This window comes from Nelumbo nucifera, chromosome 2 (genome assembly GCF_055504915.1).
Source record: "Nelumbo nucifera cultivar China Antique chromosome 2, China Antique-T2T, whole genome shotgun sequence".
Taxonomy (NCBI): Eukaryota; Viridiplantae; Streptophyta; class Magnoliopsida; order Proteales; family Nelumbonaceae; genus Nelumbo; species Nelumbo nucifera.
In genome coordinates, this window is record NC_142650.1 from 71,239,494 (window position 1) to 71,256,368 (window position 16,875).

General features: G+C 35.5%; 1 protein-coding gene across 2 annotated transcripts; it reads right to left on the reverse strand.

Moving 5' to 3' along the window:
• Nucleotides 1-330: 330 nt before the first annotated feature.
• On the reverse strand, nt 331-11,602 carry LOC109115182 (uncharacterized). 2 transcript variants are annotated; one of them, XM_088899319.1, is made up of 3 exons: nt 11,041-11,423; nt 7,672-7,832; nt 331-1,279 (listed from the first exon to the last, which is right to left on the reverse strand). In XM_088899319.1, the coding sequence occupies exons 2-3, from the start codon at nt 7,711-7,713 to the stop codon at nt 947-949; spliced, it is 375 nt and encodes a 124-aa protein (XP_088755445.1). In that variant the 5' UTR covers nt 7,714-7,832; nt 11,041-11,423; the 3' UTR covers nt 331-946. The 2 variants fall into 2 exon arrangements, 1 of the variants encoding a protein (XP_088755445.1); XR_016083072.1 differs by lacking the exon at nt 7,672-7,832 and having other exon boundaries at nt 11,041-11,602.
• Between the last annotated feature and the right edge of the window lie 5,273 nt (nt 11,603-16,875).

The following is a 16,875-nucleotide window of genomic DNA, read 5'->3' on the forward strand; positions in this document are numbered from 1 at the left end:
TGAGAAAAGGAAAATTTATTTTCTAGTGTTTGTTTGCTGAGAAAATTTTTCTCAACTAAAAAAATGCATATAATTTACTTTTACGACAACTTGCACCCCCCAAATGTATGACACATGATTGAACTTGCCACGTGGCATGATAGTTTTATTAAACTTGCTCATTCAAAAATTTTACTTAAAAAGAGTAAGAAATGCGTAATTATTTGGACCTGCTCATTCATCATAGAATTTGTTCATTGGTCTACTCAATGTACTCATCCATAAAAAACCTGTGCATGCATTCATAAAAGAAACTACTAGGAACTAAAATTGCTCTATTATTTGGACCTGTTGGTACATCAAAGAAGTTGCATTCAATAACATATTTCATTCAAAAAGTCATACATACATCAATAAATCATTTGAATTTGTCTTTAACCTGTAATTAGTTCATCAATGCCAATAGTTCAACCTATTCATTCCATGTAGTCATAATCATCCATATACCAATAAATTCATTGGTGGTAAAATATAACCATTCATTCCACCTAATACAAGTAGATTGACCATCGCAAAAAAAAGGGACAACAATCAAATTGCCAATGCATCCCCAAAAAATATACAAAATGGACGCAAAGGCTTAACCATCAAAACAAGTTTTTGTCATATATAATTAGTACCTAGTTTGTTAATAAATGTGAGTTATAATAGTTTAAGTCTTTTATCCATCCCTTCAATATGGAGGCTCTAACTTCATTTGAAGCCATGCCTTTCTCAAATTTGGCTCCACTCGGTAAAATGTCATAACTCGACTTTCAGATTCAGCTAAAAAGTCATATGCTTTCATAAAAAATGCCACTGAACATCATTCTAGGCTCATAACATCGGCATACACCTTTTCCTTGCTAAATAAACCAAACCCTCTCTCAACTGCAGATGCAAGTTTCCCAAGATGTATAGCAATGTCTTATACTTGTTCAACAACAATTGCAGCATATGACTTTCGTTTTCCTAAAACTCTTCCTTCTGCAAAACTACTTCCCTCCATCGGCTTTGCTTGAAGGTTAGGATTTCCAGAATTCTCAGCCTCATCAATGTCATCAAACACATGCTCAACATTCAGTGTTGCACTAGTGGCAGTTGCAGAAATTGCATCTTGCTTATAATCCCTTCGTTCAAAATCCCGGTTCACGGATGGTTCCCTATCAATATAATCCACATATTCTTGCAACAATGAAAATGTAACTGCAACCGTAGCAGTTGCAGCCCCAACAATTGCATAAAGCAAATTTTGATCCATCTATTCATAGAAAATAAATAAACAAATAAATAAATAAATTGGGGAATTCATTTTAGAATGCCTATATAATTTACATGTTGGAAAAGTAAATACTCTCTTTAATGACTCAAATACTAGTTAGGAAAACTAATGACTCAAAAAAAGCTTCAAAATTTTACAACAATAATCACACTATCCATCAATATATATTTAGAAAATCACAGATCTGACATGTCAACTCCTATATCACTTCCTTTCAGGAAAAAAAATTATATCTAAAAATAAACAATTATCAATATTTTTGGCATATGAAAGTATGAATATGAATACACCCTCAAACAAAGATTATAACTCCACTCCCTTCTTTCTAGTGTTCTAAAAGAAAGGAAGCAATAAAACACACAAAAGTATAAGAAATACAAAATCATTTGTAGAAAGCATTTGGACACATCTCTAATATCATATATTCACCATATAAAACAAAAACAAGTGTAAATGTATTAATCATACAAGTATGGTAGGAGAAGAGAATCCCTCATGTAAAAGGGCTTATTGGTTATCCATACCAATTCATGTACACGCCATCTATGGTAACAAAAACAATGCCATTCGAGTCACTACTTTGCTTCACTCAAAACAACTGACTCCTAACATCTTTCTCCATATACTTCTTTATCCTGATCTCAGGCCTGAGTTCATAAACTAATGACTTATACTTAAGCCCTTAGTTTGGTTAACAATCTTCTGGTTTTGCTCATGATTAAGGGTATGGTTCAATCAATTTTTACCGTTACTGAAATTATAGTTTGAAATTTCTTCTTAAGTAAACTAAAGGTGGTTGAGTTGAAACTTGAAACTGTTCAAATCCTACAAACTGCCTGAAAGTTTCATATTTGTGAACTTCTAGCATAGGATGGGTCCTAATGATTTGGATCAATTTAATCATGGTTGATTCAAAGGATTGTGCATACTAAAATTTAAAGTGGTAGAAAGTTAAGTGTTAGTTGACTTCCATGTTTGATTTTTTTATTTAAGTGCTAGTTGATATTTCCTAGAATCTAGTCTCTAGAAGGGGATTATACAACTCATGGACGTAATGCTGCAGCTTTTTTTTTTTTGAGAAAAAGGTAAAGTAATATATTAGACAAAAAACATTAATAACAAAATCTGTACAACAAGGAGTTGTGGAGTGCTCAAACAGAAGTTGTACATCAAACTAAAAGATTACTCTGTATGCATAGACAAAATAAGAGCTCCAAGATTGCAAAAGGAGCTATAATATCAATTCCTAAATAGATTATGAGATCCTACCCATGAATTCATCCTACCCCAAAAACCTTTACATAAATTATCCTCTGAAACATACACATTTTCAAACATTCTTTTGTTTCTTTCTGTCCATATTGTCCAGATCACTAAAGCTAGACCTGCTCTCCAAATTACCTTGCCTTCTTTCGAAAGCTCATTCAAATGCCAACTCTGAAGGACTGCTAACACAAGCAAGAATCCTTTTTTCCTGTTCATTGATAATTGGATACTCATTTCATTGCATAAAGTACAAAAGGGAAGGTTTGGTTTCAAGGCTACTCCCACCAAGGTTGGTTTCACCAAGGCCAACCAAGGCTAGTTCCCTGAGTCGGTTCAAGTAGGATAAACCCATAAACCCTAGAACTGGCTTAGTATTTATTTCTTCTTGATGCTGAACCATATGAGCTAGGTTTCTCCTAGGCAAGACATGATGTATAGGAGGTGGTGGCTTGATAGTAGTGATAGGTAATTCTTAGTAAATTGGAAAGAATTCAAGGGTGGACTGTCCATTGGATTGGAATGTTATTTCTTTCTTCTCTTTCCATGAACTTAATTTTCCCCAGGCAAAGAAAGCACCATACCTCCAAGAGGATAACAGATCAGCTACTCCACAGGGTAAGACCCACTGGATATGAAAGAGCCCAAAGAAATGACACCACACCCGATAAGTAAGCAGGTAGTGAATCAACAAATGATTTACAGATTCAGAAGCTGACCCACACAAGCCACTGGTACCTTTGAAGGTCAAGCCTTGCTTTAGTAAAACATCCACTGTTTGAACTTTACCCCTTGCTGCAAGCCATAAGAAAGAGACAATCTCTGAGGGAACCTGAGACTTCCAAAACCAGGATCAGGCCACTTTAAAACCATTACCAAGCACGACTGCACAACAAGATTTAATAGTGAATCATCCATTCTTTTCACAAGTCCACTCTAGTATCACTAGAGTTCAGATTGACTTGAACCTCCTGCAAACTCCCTAACAATTTTTTTTTTTTTGATAATTAACTCCCTAACAGATTTTGGAGTGCATCCACCTCCCAATCATTTAAGTTTCCTTCGATACCTAGGGAACCAAACTAACTGACCATTAACAAACTCCAAGAAATCCCCTTACCACACCATCTCTGTTAAAGGCAATGGGGAACAAAGTTAGAAAGGCCTCTGCTAAAGGCTGATCTAAACACCAAATGTCCTTCCAGAAGTAGACTCTGCTTCCCTCCCCTACTTTAAATTTTATATGTCTTTGAAACAGAGGAAGGCGCACCACAATACCTTTCCACACACTAGTGCCATGGGAAAGGTGAGAAGGGAGAGCAGACCAACCCAAGAGCTACCATACTTACCCTCAATTACTTGCCTCCATAGCCATTTACAAAGCAAAGCATCATTCACCCCTCTCAATCTCCTCACACCCCCACCCCCACAATCCTTGGGAGTACAAATGGAATACCATAAAACCAAGTGTAGCTTCTTGTCCTCTCTAGGACCTACCAAAGGATATCCTTTCTTAATTTCTCCAGTGTTATAGCCACAGAGGCGAGTAAGGAAAACAGAGAGAAGTAATAAGTAGGCAAGCTAGATAGAACACTCTGAATTATTCATGATTCATAAAAACCAAAAGAAAATAATGTAGCAACATAAAAAAGAAAAAACTACGTTGTAGAGAAAATGTTTAATGCCTTCCTAATTCCCTACAAATTCATTCCTTGTTATGATTTTTCTTCTCTGGCAATAGCATAGATTTCAAATGACACAAAAATTTTGAAGTTTGCTTGTTGTTACACGAACAATTTTGAAGCAATAAACACAAGGGGTTCTTAGAGCTTGGGGTGTAAGGTAAGGTACAAGGAGAAGTACTCTCAGAGTTCTCCATATATAAATATGAATTTTCAAAGCAAGTTTGAAAAGGAACCTAAGCATGTTGCAAGTTTACATGGAACTTGACTTTGATAAATAAAAAATGGCAAGGTTTCTTTTTTTTTCTTTTTCTTTTTCTCAATGATTAGAATGCTAATTCATTTTCCTTTTGTTTTGATACAGGAAGCACATAAGACAATATTTACATTTTACTTCCTAGCACCATCCCATTGAATAAAATTATATACAATCTGAACAATGCAATCAAGTTTCAGCATGAATTTGATCATATCAGAACTTACATTAGACTCATATTGCTTTGTCAAATCAAAGAAACAAGTTTTGTCCTTCTGACTCAACAAACAAAGCTTGTTAGAAAATACTTTGTATTTGTAAATGCAAATATTCCAATTTAAAGACACTTTATTTAAAGGGGAAAACACATAAAAATTTTGAAGTACATGAATAGGATCAATGGCTCAAAGTTATTATTAAACCAAATTGCATTTTCAAATGTTTTTAGCTTTTCTTTCTTCCTCATCTACCTCTCCCTACAAAAAGAAATTAAAAAAAAGTATATTAGAGTAATAGGTTAAGATAAGATATGAATGCTAGTAGCCTAGTATGCAGTATCAACTGTTACCAGCCTTACCAGAATAGCAAACCTGAACCTACAAAACTTCCTTACATTCAGAAGAGACTTCTCAAATAAGATAGTTAATTCATTTTACCAATTTGATCAGCTTAAAATCAGGTTTCTGATTTTTTGATAAGAAATTCACTATCGTTAACTAGATTTGACTAGTACTAACTCAATCAGTGTAAAGTTGTACTTGAGTAATTTAGACACAGTAGCTCGCCAGAACAAAATAATCCCCCCCCAAAAAAAAAGTGCTAAGGTGCTTTTAGAATGATAAGAAATAAGTGTTACAAACTCCACTAAGTGCGCCTTGATTAGAAATACTCAAATCCTATGTTGGAGAAAAGCAAAAAAGCAGAACAACAAATAAATGAATAAAATCACATAAACAGATAATAACATCATTCTTTAGAGAAAAAAAAACAAAACCCAAATATCTTATACCTGCAATAAAATGAATCCAAACAAAATGAATCCAAACCCAAATATCTCCCATCGATTTCATAAACAAGCACCTTATACCATCACAACTCAAACCATCAAAAATACCCTAAGCACATGAATAATTTCTAACTACATTTAACCTTCTAACATACCCAAAATCCCCATTTCTATTTATAATCATCAAAATCCCCATTTCTTCGATTCAAAGAGAGAAGATGGTTTTTTTATCTCAAGATTTTGGCTCGGATCAACAATGACATCAGAAAGAAAACACTCCTTGCTGAGAAGGGGCGGTGTTCAGCCTTCCGCTGTTCCTGCTCAGATCAACAATGACATCAGAAAGAAAACACACTTCGTTGAGAAAGAACCATGGAACGAAAAACAACAAAAAAAGGGTAGGACAGGACCGCTAGAGAGAGGGATTCATGGATTTTGTGTTACCTTCCACAGAGATGGCCGGAGAATCTACCGGAGATATGGCAGTTGGAACAGCAGCTTCGAAGGGGAGACGAGCTTGTCGACCTCTTGCTCTGACAAACCCGATAGATTTTCTTAGCCTTTCTTTTCTCACTGGGGTCGCACCAAAATGGTGCGATCCCGCTCACTAAATTTTGGGATCCCGCATCCCTCTAATTTCTCATCCCAAAACACTGTTTACCAGTAAACAAACATAAGAAAGAGAGAATCATTCGGGAATATTCCCTTTTCTCATCCCTTTCTCAGCAATCAAACAGACCCTAAGTAACAATTATTTCTAGTGGTGGAATTAGCATAAAGGTTGCTAATGTTTGAACTTTGAACATTAAAGATGACTTCTATGGGATTTTTTATATACCCAACATTTAGTCCGTACGCGTATTTTCCATTAAATGAGCTATATGAGAAACTTTGAGGAAGCTTTAATGATTAATGTCTTTCTTGAATAGATTTTTTTACTCTTTTTTTTTCCAGTTTTTCTTTAGCATTTTTCCAAAAAGTAATTCTACCACCAGAAAATAGAAGTTTATATTTCACGTTTACCAATTCATTTGTGGGTTCTCTACAACAAAGGTGCACTTGCTTTTAGAACCAATCAAAGGAGAATGAGTAAAATTTGGAGGAACGAAGGCAATGGGTTTGATAGATCATTGCATTTATTTCCCTACTGTGTTTGTTCAATTTGGGTTTTGATATGAGCTCTTACTTGCTTTGTGCTTTGTCTCTTTGATAAAGGTTTCAAAGAGAGAAAGAGAAGGAGGAAGAGAGAGAGAGAGGGAGATGAATGTTATTGGTTTGATTAACACTAGTTTCAGTCCTAGAATACAAAACAATACAAAATGATCAAAATACCCCTTAACAGCTGAATATAACAAGGAACAACTGTAATTTTATAAGAAAAGTTCTTAAGGTTGCGTTTGGAAAGAAGGTAAATACAAATTTGCATAGTGTAAATTAGCATTCCACCGGTTTGCTTTTGTATGTTTGATTTATGCTCTTCACATTTGGCACCAAGATGCAAAACAATCGGTGTGATTTTGTTGGCATTTGGAAACTTACACCAATATAAAAAGTGTTAGATTGTTATCATACAAAATTTTAAGACCTTTTGACTATTAAATAGCAACTCTTCCAACCTGCCCATGAGCCACTTGGAAGACCTCCAAAAATTGAATGGAAAGAGATAGAAACAAAAAATTGAAGATAGAGTATTGTTCAGGGGACTTGAAATATCAATCTTTGTAGACTTTTTTTTTTTGAAAAAGATAAAGTAATTAATTTACTGATGGATGAAAAAAAAATACAAGCAGGCTACCGGGAAAATCAATGAGAACCTAATACAGTAAGAGAGTGTACATAAGAAAAGTCCCCATCTCTGTTGCAAGACCAGATACCGGTTGTGGTGAGAGGTTGGGACAAAAGAAAAAGAGATTGGTAGCTTTAGATGATGTAACTTTATGCTCAAAGAGGTTGCTGGACTGAAATCCTACTAATAAGTTTTTACTAGATTGGTGGATGTACATAATAAGCAAATAAAGGCAAATTAATGGAGGAGACTACAGTTTAGATTCCACCAAAAAAAGAAGAAATTGTCAATTTTCATGCATTATGAACAACATGCTAGAAAGAAGTGAGATAATGATTATTCTCACAATAATAAAATAGACATTAATAAACATCATACCATTGCTAAGACCCAACAAAAAATCAAGGTGGCCCCACCCATTCACCATGTATTTTTCTTTCTTGGATCATCCAGAATGAATATGTTGGGGATAAGGACAAGAATTAACTCATTTGTTGACTTTAGCTCTATGGAGCAGCAGTATGTGCACATCCCTTGTCCTCCATGAAATGGGAAAAAAAAGAATATCAACAGAAAAGGGTATTTTGCTATTTTAATATATATATATATAGACAATTGCAGATAATAGAAGTTAAATATTTAGGATGTAATTAGAGAATGCAAGCATGAGATCTATGATAGATATAATACATCTCAAAAGTTAAATAAAAGACGATGACAAAGAGCTAGCTAGATTTGAATAAAGTTTAAAACTATGCTACTAGAGTCATTTCCAATAGATTTTGTTGGACTCTTTTCTCTCCCTATCCCCACTAACACACAAGGTACTTAATGTATCAAGGTGGTAGCCTTGAATTCAGGTGGACCAACAATACATGACATTTCAACTAACACCTCCAATATATTGCAAAAACCATATCTTCCTTTCAAGTAGCTCTCTTTGTTTCTGTCTATCTTTTATTTCTTCAAGAGTGATTTAAAGCTGGAAATCTTTCACAAGATGGTTTACAGCTCCAAAAAAATACTATAAGTCATGGATTCCAGATTAGGCTCTTCTTGTAGGAATACCAAATACTAGAGAGGTATCTTAAAGTGGGATACATGAATCAAGACAGAGAGAGAGAGAGAGAGTGCTAATAAAAAGGGCATTCTCACAAAGTCAAATTTGCATTTGTTAACATTCATAATGAGGTATCAAGGGATAACCATCTTAATACAAAGGTGTATTTTGGATTCTAGTTTTTGTATTTCAACCATCATTTCCCAACTAGGCCAGAGTAATTCCCCAGAGATGAAAATAGCCAAATGGATGAAATTCATCAACATATGAATTCACTAACTGTACAGTTAGTTCATGGAATGATTTGGCTGGAAAACGTATGAAAAGTTCTATCTGTGTATGGTGACAAGATTTAGTGGTGTGAGTGGGTGGCTAGAGAACATATGAAAAGTTATATCTGCATTGTAGTTTCCTCTCCCTCGTATACATCTTTTAGCATTTATTCCATAGGTACTGTCAGAAGTTCCACTTAGAAATTAGTTCTTGCTAGCTAGTTTCTAGCTGAAGTTCCGTTCTTTAAGTGGTAAGAAGTTCCAATACTCCTCAAAATGGTTTTCAAGATGACCCACTCATACACCAATAACCTTCTGGTTACTAACTAAATATTTTCGTCATTGAATCCTATTGGAAGGCCTGAAGTGGATTATCTCTTCAGCTCCTAAACATGTAAAAAAATGGTTGGTCTATGGTTGACTCATTGCTCCTTGCTTTTTTATTAATTGGATATGAATTATATCTGGCCAGTCTCAAGGTATGGAGCAAGTTAAGTCAATTCATCTACCAAAACAAACTTCAGTTGCCTTTGTTCAATCAGTGTCCACAAGATCCATGATTTCCCTAATTTGCCAAGAGTTACAATTGGTCACCAGCTAACAGTTGCCTTCTGAACTCTAAACCATATATCCTTCAAGGTTCAATCTCTATCTAATAGGCAGGCACCATGATTAGTTGTGACTTGTGAGAAACACAACCTCCATATTCTTTTGACTCTTGACCGTTCAAGCCTAACCAAAATGTAGCTTGTTTAGAACCCAAACGAAAATTCCAATAATTTTTTTTGTTTTCTATATAACATGATGAATCAATAACCAATACAAAGGTTGCAATCTGACTTCTTGACCCCACTTGAATCCCCATTTCTATGAAATAATCCACCAGCAGGAGTATATATGGAACCCAGACTGGTCTCTGGTTTCCCTAATTTTTAATTGGTTCAACTCAATCTAAATAAATCTAGGCTGCATGATCTAGTTTCAAAATCTTCATATACAAATCAAATGGATGGATTGGTATCCCTCCCTCCCCTCCCTTGGAAAAAATCTCAAACATTTCCATTTGGAAGGATCTCAAATGAAACCTTTGACATTTTTTCTAGTTGGTTTCTTCTGCACAACCCAAACAACCATCCAAAAACTTTAATCTATTTATTTTCTTATTTCCACTTTCTCCCCTCTCTCCTCTTGTATGTGGCATTCAACTAGTTCTCAGTAAAGCAAATGGCCATGCAATTCTAGCTGGACCATCAACAGTAGAAGCCACCAATAAGAATATACAATCAACAACCATAGAGAAATGCGTCAACATTTGAATGGAACAACCCAACTTTCAGCAATCACCTAGTAGCCATTCATTGAAACTTGCTCAAGAATAGTACACCATAAAAAGCAAGTCAAAGAAATAAAAAAAGATGGGAAGATAAACTAAAAGCAAAGCAACAAGAATATGCCATTTAGACTTCTCTTAGAATCAAATTGCAACAACAATTGAATGAGTTTGTAACAATTTGTAGCAGTTGTATATATCGATTTATAAGAGCTAAGTAACAATTAATACATACCAAATACCGATACTAACACAATACACACAAATACATGGTAAATACAGTAAAATTTTACCACGACTGCTGATTTCCTATTTTGCCACAGGTAAGTATCGGCAAAAAAACAATACATATTAACACTCTGAACTTTTGGGTTAACATTGGGTTGGATTGTTGTAAGATCAAATTGTTAATAAACTAATCCAATCCAACAAATAACGATTTATCTAGAGTGGTCCAATTCAATCTGATAAGCATAATGGATTATCAAAGTCCAATTTAATTGGATGGGATCCGATCCATTGGCTGCCCTTATTGGCATACCACCATGTATTAAAGGGGTATTAACCAATGTAAATGGTTTTGCTTAAATCTGATACAAAATTTAAGAATATGGCTGCATTTGGTTGTAGTACAAATTCCATTTGCATTGGTGTAAATGCATGGGAATGCAAAAGGGTTGAGAGTAAATTCTAATTTACTTTTACTTCAGACTTGACTTCTCTTATTTGTATGTGAGAAATAAAAGGAAGTGGCATTCACTTTAGATGAAAGAGAATGGAGGAAGGAGGGTTATTTTTTTAGGCGTAAGGTAGGATGCAAGATAATACAAGTAAAATGAAATCAAATGCCTGATAAATCCTTATATTGTCTTGTCTCAGATTAAAATAGAAACTATCTTCATAGAAGCAGTGCATCCCAATCAAAAAACTAAAATTTCTGCATGATAAATCTGATAACTACAACTCGTCAAATCACTTAAAATCTTATGGAATGCTGTCATAAAAAAATAGTTATTCATCCTTGCAACTACTCTTCCATCTAATAAAGGTAACAGAAATGATGAATTAACCCACCCATCTCCTACCTAAAGAGACGTTTTGGTTGGACTCCTTAGATCTTAGAAGCTGCTATGGATGAGGGTAAATAGCCATTTCGGTGCGACTCTTTAGATTTCAGAAGCTGCAATGGATGAGGGTAAAATAGCCGGTTCGGACTCCTCAGATCTCAGAAGGAAGCCGGTGGACGTTTCAGACTCCTCAGATCTCAAATCCGAGAATGGGAAATGGGAAAATAGTCGTTACTCAGACCACCATGCGGTGGATGAAGGTAAACTCATTGCTTATTTCCCTCGATGGAAGAAGAGAAGGTAAACTCATTGCCTAAATTTTTACTCCGAAAAAATCGACGCAGTTTTCCACTCTCATATCGATGTAAACTCGAGGATGTTTGCAAATTTACATCGATAATAGAGGTATTTTTACACTGTTTCCAAACACATGGAAATGTGGACCGAAATGCAATAATGCACCGAACCGGTATTTACCTCCTTTCCAAACGCAGCCTAAAGGTCGTAAGAAATCTTACCCAAAGAAGAAGATTGACTGACCTACTTTGGATCTTAGTGAACACCTCTCAGGTTTGGTAAGATGGAGGCGTGTGTCTAACCAATATCCTTTGTCTTCTCGTAAGTAAGATGTGTTCACTAGAGGTTGTTTGGAGCCTCAACAACCAATAGAGATTAACCCATCAAAACTATTGGTGAATTTACAAATTACTTCATAAAATTTCTCTTACCTTTAGAAGACCAACACAACCCAACAACTTTAAACTACCCATTGAAGTGGTCAATTGAATTACCTATTACCTTTCTACTTGGAGCACAACATGTCACCATTTTCATTATAGTCAACATAGAGTATTGTTGACCATAGTAATGAGAGCATGATTGACCGCTATGCCAATACTCAGTTGTGCACACAACACCAATTCAATTAGCACCCTATAGGTAAAAATGGAAAAGAGGTCAATAGTTCATCTTGACCAAGGCATTTTAGAAGAAAAGGTAAAGAAATGAAATAACTTCTAGAGAGCAAATAGACATTTCAATATTACTAGTAATTATGCATGTGCTTTGCACGTGACAATTAAAAATTTAATATATATATATGGCTAAAAATGGTGCTATAAACAGGATACAACATTAAAAATATGGTATCATGTTAAAAGAATAACATAACATGAATAAAAGTCTTAAAGACAAAAGAAATGTACATAAGAGTCTTAGCATGCCTTTAATCTCAACAAATTGTTCAACTTTGGTGATAAAACCTTAAATTATCTAAATAAATGCACACATACAAGGGGAGAGGAACCAATTTTTCTGCTTCTTTTGAGGATTTACACAATAGTTTATTAGTTGATTATTTGCCTCCAAATAGAAAATTTTACTTTTGGAGGAATGAGACCGTGTTAAAGAGCTTTGAATAGGGAAGGGTTAGAATTGGGGTTTGGGTGAAAAGTTCTATATAAACATGTAGGTGAAGCATCAAATTGGCATGAAACAATCTTACTTTATAATTTATTCTTAGTTAGGATATTCAACACAAATTTTATATGGGCTCAACAAACCCAAGAAACTATGTTCACTTGAGTAGATCACTTTCATTGATCAAGGCAACATTTGTCCTTAGGGAGAACAGTATGTTTATAAAGAAACTCTCAAGGGATAAGAAATTTACCATGGGCAATGGGTATCCAAGGTATTTCTTGTTGTTTCTGGTGTGTTTAAGGGGATGTGGTTAATTGTTGCCTAAAGAAAGGTGAGGGAGATTTTGCTTTCGCTCTATCAATCTCAATGCCTTAGTAGTAGTAATAGTAGTATTGTACTTGGGTGAATCGGATCTATTTTACAAAAGAGACAAGTTAAAGATGAAGGGATGAGAGATCCATCATATGGATGGCCGAACCCTACATGAAGGTTGGGCGAAATTTCAAAAAATTTCTATCTCTTTCATCTGGGAATTGCATTCCCTATTTTAGAAAACTGCATTTTCAATGATCAATCTTGAACCCAAAATCGGACTAGATCTGAAACAAAAAAGGGAGGATAGGGATATACTTGATACTAAGTAGCAGTAACTCCCAATGAAAGTGCTCACGCCCAAGGAGAAGACCAAAACCCAATTCCATTGAAAATGACATAATTGAAGAAGCAGGATCAGCATGATGGATTTTCAGCAGGAACCAGGATTCTTCAGCAAGAATCGAACAGGGGCTGGTGAGCACGACTTCAAATTGTTTCTTCAATCCAGAAACAATATCAAGAACCTTTATTGATCTATTCCACAAGAGGAGATCGAACTAGGTAGGGATGGCAAGAATATGAGAGAATTCTGAAGGTTGCTGTGTGTTAAAACTGAGGAATTAGCCCCCTATTTATAGTCTTATTTGGATTAGCCTCCTAATTTAATTAGAAGAGAGTTTCTTGATCCAAATCTGATATTTGGATCTAGACTCTTAAATGGATAAGACTTATCTTATCCTTTCAGCTAATCCTAATCAGATTATAAATCAGATCTTGCCTCCTTTTAATTAACTAACTTAAGCCTAGTTCAAATTGGGCTTTAGGCCCATTAAGCTTATTTGTTCATTTACACCTTAACCTGCTGCCTAGTTGGCTCTCTTTGTATGGTGTGGGACCCAAACATTGATCTATACATCAGCCACATGGGTTCAACCCAACCTTTGTTACGAGGCCTAACCGAATTCACTGTAGAAGACAATGAACCCCTGAGTCCATCACCACGGGCTCTTAATTGGCCCAACATTTACACAAAATGGTGATTGGGTCTAGTCACCTTATAAAAACCCAAGAACTGTGGGCAGATGCAAGATTAGCCCATTAGGTATTACCTTCAATGGTCTTACACTTAACCTTTTAGCCCATAATGATCAAACACTCATTGTGAACCTATTCCCCTAATATGATGCAACGCCTAAGTAGGACATAGTTCTAGCATAAGGGACTTCTACTGATTACGAGGTTATTAAGGCAGTGTTGGTTATGCTCTGCACTGTAAATGTACTTTAGTACTTCATATCATAGGTTCAATCGCTTATTGTGGGTTAGGGGTTGTTATGGAATTTCATGCTTATACTATAACATAAGTGTTGTGGCCATGTTTAATTGTTCTTCAACATGGTTCATATTTGTGCTGGTGGGGGTGTTTAGGTTTGTGGTATGGTGTGGTTATGCTATGGTCACTAATTTGAATGCCCTTAAATGCAGTTTTCATAGTGCTCAAATATGTGTACTTACACCAATATCGTAGTAGGGGTAAGTTGGTTAACTAGGTAATTGATCATAATTCCCACATTTGTATGATGCTATAATAGATCCCACTATAAGTGATTTTTTTGGAGGGTATCAACTACCTAGGTAAAGTAATTGATACCCTCTTGGAGGGTGGAAAAATTGATTACCTACATGCTGATAACAGTCTCTTCATCTTGCCTCTTCCTTTACCTAGGCTGTTGAAGCTAAGAACATTTGAACTAAACTTATCCAAACAAGCGAAACCTAGGAAACACTTGCCCTGATAAACTCACGTACCTTGGTAAGTGAAAATGAACAATGCCTAAAAGCCTAGTAGACCAAGCCACTTGCGAAATGGTCTTTGTCTTTAAGATAAGACCCCACAAATGGGATATGCTCCTTACATAGGGCGTCTCAGAACAACCTCGCAGGCACATCCCGCTGTGCATTGGGAACATCTCCCGTACTTAATAACATATGAGTATGGGAGATGTTCCCAATGCACGATGGGGTTTTCCTGTGAGGTCGGTGTGAGGATCAAATCCAATCTCCGTCTTTTGGTCAAATTTGAATAATTAGTTTGGTCAATTACACGTAACCCAAGCAATTGACATATTGATAATGCAACCACACATAAGCAAAAGGGTTAAAATACTTAAAGTACCCCTATGGTTTAGCAAATGGATAAAAAAACTTATGCTACTATTTCAATAATTACTTAAAGTACCCTTATGCATTGCCAATAAATATTGATGGAAAAAGTGAAATGTCAAATTTACCCTCCATTATTCTTTAAACTTTCAAAATAAAACCCTAAAAAAGTAAAGTTAGAATAGAAGTCTCATTGATAATAATAGAAACCCTCTTAGTTGGGGCCACCTTTGATTCTTGTTCGATTGAGTTATCTTCATGCACAAAAGTCAAGTGGTTCCATCACTGATCGTGTAAAGTAATTATTTCTCACCTACGAAAGAGATATGAAAATAAATAAGATGAGAAGCTCTAAGTTTTCGATTGATTAAACCCACAAATATTGAGGCTTTCCAATAAGCTACAAAGAATTTGCATATGCACCCATAAAGCACACCCCCACAAGCATTTCGCAGCATATTGCAACCGTGTTTTGTGAACATCTCCTAATGACAACTACGGGAGATGTTCCCAATGCACGTCGAGATGTGCATGTGGGGCGCAAATTCAATCTCAACCACAAACACCATAACATTGTAGAGACTTGCAACTTTGAAGAGTGAAGATTGAACTTCTTTTAGATTTAACTTTCAATGGTAAAACCAACAAGCAGAAACCTAAAACCCTACACTACACAATACAACAACTTGGCAATCCTGTCCCCACGAAGGTGGTGGATGAGTTGCGCCCTTGATATCAGATTCTCAGCTCGACCTTTTGACACGCTAAAGCCTAGAGGAATTGCAATTCAACACAAGAAGTCTTATTATGATTTATCTAGCTTGCATATTAGGGAACACGATTGCCAAGCTATTGTCACACCAACTTTTTATTATTTTTCATAAACGGATTCATGTTAGGTTACATTGGTACATAGTCTACCTTTTACTAGAGGTGCAACACCAACATACTCACGAGTCCCTCCTTAGGGATTCTATCGTTCCATTTGATTTGTTTCTAATGTTTGGGATTTCAATTTTCATTTTTATAGGAACTTTCAGGGCCATCAAGACCACCACCATTATGATTGTTGTACATTAGATTCTAGATTCAAGAATCTAGAGAAAGGAACTTCTACTCTTAGTTTCATCTAAGGTTCGGAGAAGATATTGGCATTGATTTTATTTTGAAAATGTAAGGAACAATGAAAGGTAAAATTGAATTTCAGACCTCCTACCCACATGACATTATAACTGTATATTAGGAACATTTACCCATGAATGGTAACATGCAAATATGGGAGATGTTCTTATGGGTAGGAGATCCAAACTCGTAAAATTAAATACAAAAGGGTAATTTTGAAATTACAAAAATTATATGATGAGAGTAGAACTTATCATATTTTTATCCTCAATTATTATGCCTTTTATACTAAATTAGCATCTAATTGGATTCATATTTCTGTTCAGGGCATGAAAGAATGCAGCAGGAGCAAAGAAAGACAAATTAGATGATTTTTCATAGTTTCGATATCATTCAGTAATCTAGGCCTAACTCGCATATCCAAACTCCGAATGGGCTGATTCAAGATCCAATGGAAAGATAAGAGAAAAATCCACAACTTTCATGTTTTGGTCTTTCACAGATTCGGCCTGCATCAAAGTCAAATCCGGGCCTGAAGTCACGGCGAATTCATAGGAAGGCCCAATCCGCAGCTGAAGCCCAACTTGCAGAAAAGTCTAGCTGAAGCCCAATTCGCAGAGGAGGACTAATATGAATCCAAGAACAAGAAACTGAGAAGAGTCCTTCTAGATCTAAATTATTGATGTTATCTTAAAGAGATAAGAGGATTGAGTTCATTAGATAAAAAGATAAGATTAGAATTAGGATATGACTTTCTATTCTTGTAAAGATCATCTTCAAGAGGAAGTAGGAGACCACCCCCTCCCCTTTAAGCTATATAAAGGAGGGGGC